At 42.4% G+C, this 6,662-nt stretch overlaps 1 protein-coding gene across 1 annotated transcript; it reads left to right on the forward strand.

Moving 5' to 3' along the window:
- The first annotated feature begins 2,377 nt into the window (after positions 1–2,377).
- LOC115183297 (hematopoietically-expressed homeobox protein hhex) lies at positions 2,378–5,881 on the forward strand. Its single transcript, XM_029744628.1, has 4 exons — positions 2,378–2,887; positions 4,429–4,607; positions 4,834–4,884; positions 5,119–5,881. The coding sequence occupies exons 1-4, from the start codon at positions 2,524–2,526 to the stop codon at positions 5,383–5,385; spliced, it is 861 nt and encodes a 286-aa protein (XP_029600488.1). The 5' UTR covers positions 2,378–2,523; the 3' UTR covers positions 5,386–5,881.
- The last annotated feature ends 781 nt before the right edge of the window (positions 5,882–6,662 follow it).

Genomic DNA, 6,662 nt, shown 5'->3' on the forward strand with positions numbered 1-6,662 from the left:
ACTGTAATTACATGTAGGCAGCCTAATCATCATAATGAGTCCTTCCTTCTAACACCATCAGGTGATAACACCGCTGAAGACCCACTTTGTATAATTTGTTGAAAACGAATATCCAACTGTGACACTACAGATTATAGACCTAAAGCCTGTGGCTGCACCATTTTACTTTCTCTCACAAATGACTGGATAAAGTATCCTAGACGGCCTTATGGATATTCATGGGATTAGCTTTAATTATATACCACATATTAAAAAATAGAGACAGTTGAGTGTTTGATGATGATTGATTTTTATTAAAAAAAAACTTTTCTATTAATTGACTCTATTAAATTCTAAACGTGTCTAAAAAATCGGACATGTGGCGCCAACAATGTCCCTGCCGCTGCTCCCACCCTGCTCCACCCTGCACCCACCCTGCTCCCACGCTGCTCCCACCCTCCCTGCTCCCACCCACCCTGCTCCCACCCACCCTGCTCCCCCCTGCTCCCACCCTCCCTGCTCCCACCCTGCTCCCACCACCCTGCTCCTCCCTACCTGCTCCCACCACCCTGCTCCTCCCACCCTCCTCCCACCCTGCTCCCACCCTGCTCCCACCACCCTGCTCCTCCCACCCTGCTCCCACCACCCTGCTCCTCCCTACCTGCTCCCACCACCCTGCTCCTCCCTACCTGCTCCCACCACCCTGCTCCTCCCACCCTCCTCCCACCCTGCTCCCACCACCCTGCTCCTCCCACCCTGCTCCCACCCTGCTCCCACCACCCTGCTCCTCCCTACCTGCTCCCACCACCCTGCTCCTCCCACCCTCCTCCCACCCTGCTCCCACCCTGCTCCCACCACCCTGCTCCTCCCTACCTGCTCCCACCACCCTGCTCCTCCCACCCTCCTCCCACCACCCTGCTCCGCCCTACCTGCTCCCACCACCCTGCTCCCACCACCCTGCTCCTCCCACCCTCCTCCCACCCTGCCCCCACCCTGCTCCCACCCTGCTCCCACCACCCTGCTCCTCCCTACCTGCTCCCACCACCCTGCTCCTCCCACCCTCCTCCCACTCTGCTCTCTGTAATTATCAGCTGTGTGTCCGACAGGAGTCCGGACGCCACTCCGATCAATTCACTGCAATGATTGTCAAAGTCCCAAATATTAGCCATCTAGTGATTTGACTTTTCATGTCAGGCTATATGTCTCAGCTTCTCTCATATCAGTGTTTATTCTTTGAGTCTCTTTATCTAAATTACAACGCTAGAAAGTTTCCTCTATTGGAGTGACTCGTTTGTAGAAAAAAATCGAATCGGCTAATCAGTGGGACTATTGTCAATGGGATTTCAGCTTTGCGGCGGCGCACAATTTGCATAAAAAATAACTGTTAATAAAGAGCTGAAAAGAACCGAGTTACAAAATTACAGCTTCAGTGAATATAGAATAAACCCAAATAACTGCGAAATATTGCACAAATGTTCAAAATATAGGCTAGGGCCTGTCGGTAGTCATAGGCTCTGTTTTTAAACTGGAGAGAGAGAGCATAGATTACTTATCGTGACTTGAGCACGTCAAACTGAAACGTTTAGAGAAGTTTCTAACGGAATTTATTCATTACTGTTTAACAGAGAAGAGGAAACGATACGGGAATAATCCGATAGAGGCCTATTCAGTTAAGCTATTTAAAACCACTAACATGAATAATAGGCCCACAACACACACACACACACACAACACTGTTATTATACTGACCGTCTATTATAGTGTCTCTCTCTATTGGCTCACTGATACAGGAATCAGCCTCAGGATCATTTCAATCATCCAGTTAATCATCCAGTTAATCACCTGTCACCAGACACAGTCGTATTTTACCATCTGTTGTTGCCGTTTAAATATGTAGTAACAGTCTGTGATAATGTGCTCCAAATATCCAATCCGAAGGATTCAGGCAATATCTCCATTATAATCCAATATAATTCCCTTTTTTACAAATTACAGATTTTTTTCTTCTACGTTTTACGCACATGGAAAACCACGTGAATAGTCTATAGAATCTGGAAAAACCACGTGAATAGTCTATAGAATCTGGAAAACCACATGAATAGCCTATTGAATTTAAATCACTTATAAAGAAATGTCTTATTACATGTGTCACACGTCAGGAGATGTTCATACTATCTGTAAACAAACAGATGACGTGTAGAGGCCTATTTTATTCATGAACATAGACGCTTAAAGATAAGATAAAGGATCGCCTAATGATTGGATATTATTGAATTATTAAGTGTATTTGGCGAGGGGACCAATCGCAGTGTGTGTGTGTGTGTGTGTGTGTGTACCTGCAGGAAGTGTCATGCTCCGTTATCTCCTCCCTCTAACGCTGAGATATGAAGTAGCTTTAACTGGGGGGTCACACTCACCAGCCATCAAACCTCAGCGACTCATGGAGAGAGAGAGAGAGGCGCCTAAACGTTTCCTTCACTTCTTCCTTCGACAGCAGAAGATAATACAGTTGGATAGAGATATTATTCATTACGCAAGGTGATCATGCAGTACCAACACAGTGCGTCTTCAGCCATGGGTGTTCCTCTTTACGCGCCGACCCCTATCCAACCCGTCCACCCAACTCCATTCTACATAGAAGATATCCTGGGGAGAAATGACACCATGGCCCAGTCTTCAGCGGTGGTCTCTACGCCAAATCTACCGTCACCGAATTCATCCTTCACCAGTTTGGTCTCTCCGTACCGGACTCCTATCTATGAACCGACACCGATCCACCACCCTGCGTTGTCTCACCACGCTGCCCTGACCGCCACGTATGCCTCCGGGGCTTTCGCTAATTCACTGTATCCATTCCACCGCTCTATGGGGGACTATACTCACGCTCTACTCAGACACGATCCGCTGGGTGAGTTCAGCTCATATCAAATCTCTTACTTTTGTTTGGATGATTATTTTTTTCGTTAAGATACTTTAACGTTGACAGCTACTATATACATCTGTAATAACCCATGTGTAATGTGTAGGCGAAAGGAGATGAAATGTTTGTGCGTGTACTTGATTTTGAAAGTAGATTCTTATTCCCTGCGTACTGCAGGTTTCCATCCTAAAGTATGTTTTAGAGGTAAGAATGTATAAGCATTGTATCTTGCTTGAACGTAGTTGATTTACTTCAGGCATCATTTGCCTATACATCATTTGCCTAAATAGATTAAGTTATCTGTTTAATTTGCAAATTGTTAAAGTGTTGGACCACTTAAATCAACGACCTTGTTTTGTTTTGTTTTTGTTGTTGTTGCTAAATCCGTTATTGTTTGAAACATCTGATGCATCCTGCGACTAAACATGCTCTAAATCACTTGTTATTTCAGCATTAAAGTGTCGCCCTGGGGGTGAACTGTCTCTCTGTTCAGCAAGCCTGACCCTTTCCGTTCATACAGGAAGTCTTGAGCTCTCGATAGGGAGTAAATCTGCTTTCAGAAGCTGTTGAATGTTTTCCTGGCGGCCTCCAGCAAGCCTCTTCCACCGGGAGTCGTGCGTGATGCTGATTATTTTATCGACATCCTCAATACAGACACATTCAGGAAACACTCGGCTTCTGATAGCCGGGATTCGTTTGTCTGATATTATTCATTTCCTTTGTGGTGGATGTGACTTTTATGGTTGTTAAAAAATAATAATCAAACTGTAAACATGAAATAGGCCTGTGCACTTGACGCAATTTCAAAAAATCTTTTGGGTGACTTTTGAATTTATTTTGGAATTTCACTATTTTATTCAATTTATTTGATTTATTAAATAATTCAATTTATGTCTATAAGAAAAAAATCTGGGTTTGATCATTGTGTCACAAAACCAAAATATTTTTCGGGGGTATAATGAATCATATCTCTTTTTAATAAAAAGCGATGATTTATTTTTCCCCCCTTTGGAAGATGTATATGTGTGTATATATTTATATATTTATATTTTTTAAAGGATTGAACTATTGTTACGGTTATAGTTAAATGAGATAAGCTGATTAAAACATATAATCGATTTTAAATTGCATCAATAGCAGTATGTTGATGGAAAGCTCGTTAGTAATGAGATAAAACGGATGAAGTAAAAGCAACAGGAAACACAGGACGGATATTTTGCCATAGTTCTATTCTCTCCACTCAGCTTCAAGTTTCAACTCAAGACCTTCCTTAAAAAAACCGGAGGTTAATAAACGGATGCCTGCAAAAACGGACAAGAAAGATTACAATACACTGTCAATATTTGCATAGAACCATTTTAGGTCTCTGCTGGAGGAGAAACGAATCAAGTTAACGAAAACTATTTTTGATTTATTTTCACCTTTTTGGAGCTACTTAAAGGTCTAACATTCGCACATAATTCTGCCCCATTTGCATACAAATATTTTTCAATATTAAATCATTATTTTCTTATTTTTTGTCTTCAAAGGTAAACAACTTCTATGGAGTCCGTTTATTCAGCGTCCACTACACAAGAGAAAAGGTGGACAAGTCCGATTCTCCAACGACCAGACGATAGAGTTGGAAAAGAAGTTTGAGACCCAGAAATACCTCTCACCCCCAGAACGAAAACGACTGGCAAAAATGTTACAACTGAGTGAACGACAGGTCAGCAGTATGTTTTACATCCAGTATCTTATTCATGTCAGGTTACCTTCGGTAAATCACTTGGGGTTTATCCGTTTGATCCGTTACCGTCAATTACATAAAAAAAAGAAGAAATTTCGTTTAACTGATTTCCACATAGGCCTCTAGTTTTAGGTAAATGATCTGACACTGAATCTAGCAGCGTAACATTTTTAAAACATTTCTCTCGATGACATTGTTTTTCCAGGTGAAGACGTGGTTCCAAAATCGAAGAGCCAAGTGGAGGCGACTGAAGCAGGTATGAATAAATTAGGACTGTGGTTTTAATGTACTTTTTGATTAAAACTGTCAATTATGAATAGCATAAAGGCTATTTATATCTAATTTCAAGCTATAACAAAAAAAAATACATTTATTATAGATTTCGTGTTTGAGTAGCCTGTGCGTAAAATTCATGCACAATGGCAACGGTATACCCAATGTGAAAGGTACGGTGTGGCTGATTGGTCACTGTTGTTGTTATTTCCCCCAGGAAAACCCTACCGGCAGTAAGACAGATCTGGAGGACGAGAGCACCGGGAGAAACAGCGAGGAGAGACCGGAGTCCGGTGTGAACCTCAGTCCGGGCCGGGATCAGAGATGTAAGGCTATAGAGATGACCCACACTCACAGTCTGTTACAGTGTTCCACATCATCGCCTCTATCACAAGGACAAATAGAGTCAGACGTTTCAGATGATACAGACCAAGAGTTGGACATAGAGGATGACATGGAGTTCCCACTGAATCCACCGATATGAGATCATCAGGTCGCTGTTTACAGGCCAATCTGGAGGTTTTCCCACTGGGTGACTGACGGTCCGGGAAGAGGACCAATAGCCCGTCAGTAAACACTGTCCTAGCATCTTTCTGGGACATATATATTTTTTTATATTTTGTTGTTGTATATAATTACCTGTATATTTTGTGATGTTGTTTTATTAATGTCATTATGAGTTAATTAAAAAAATAAAATTTAATTGAGAAAAACAATGAGCGTCGGAAAGGTTAGGCCGTTAAACGACATGTTTTGCTCAAACCTCACTGGACATAAACATTTCACGGTATTCGGCTCATGTGACATATACAATTTGATTTGATTTGAAGGTCGCCTCGTACCGGTTAAAAACACGAATGGAAGTATGTGAAAGTAGTTTTAGTGACATTTATATTTTGTTAAATATTGGTACAAATATTAAAAGAAAATCCCGATCTTTCTTATACCTCTCAGATATAAGACAGACACTTTAAAACAAACTTCCTTTTGATACATGTTTTGTTGTTGTTGACTAAATCCAAAAAGCTAAATGATTCTTAGTATGACAATCTTAAAACAATTCCATATGTTAGTTTAGTAGAATCCTTGGTTCTCTAGACTCTTAATTAAACTAGCGATATCTGGGCTGTATCTCACTGTACCACTTCCGTGTCTGTGGTGGAAGGTGGCTGAGCTACAGGGTTTGGTAGATGGGATGCAGTTTATGTCAGAATTGACTTTTCATAGCAGGAGTGTTTGTCAGACCATGATGTGACGTCCCTTAAAAATCTGTCTTCTCGGGAAAATGTCTGCAAGAGTCTAAACAGTTTTGTTTTGATCTACTACACCCACAACACTGTCTGATTGTAACCCAGTACTGGCTGTCTGATTGTAACCCAGTACTGGCTGTCTGAAGGTAACCCAGTACTGGCTGTCTGATTGTAACCCAGTACTGGCTGTCTGAAGGTAACCCAGTACTGGCTGTCTGAAGGTAACCCAGTACTGGCTGTCTGAAGGTAACCCAGTACTGGCTGTCTGAAGGTAACCCAGTACTGACTGTCTGAAGGTAACCCAGTACTGGCTGTCTGAAGGTAACCCAGTACTGACTGTCTGAAGGTAACCCAGTACTGGCTGTCTGAAGGTAACCCAGTACTGGCTGTCTGAAGGTAACCCAGTACTGACTGTCTGAAGGTAACCCAGTACTGGCTGTCTGAAGGTAACCCAGTACTGGCTGTCTGAAGGTAACCCAGTACTGGCTGTCTGAAGGTAACCCAGTACTGG

The sequence above is a fragment of the Salmo trutta genome, unplaced genomic scaffold, assembly GCF_901001165.1.
Source record: "Salmo trutta unplaced genomic scaffold, fSalTru1.1, whole genome shotgun sequence".
Classification (NCBI taxonomy): Eukaryota; Metazoa; Chordata; class Actinopteri; order Salmoniformes; family Salmonidae; genus Salmo; species Salmo trutta.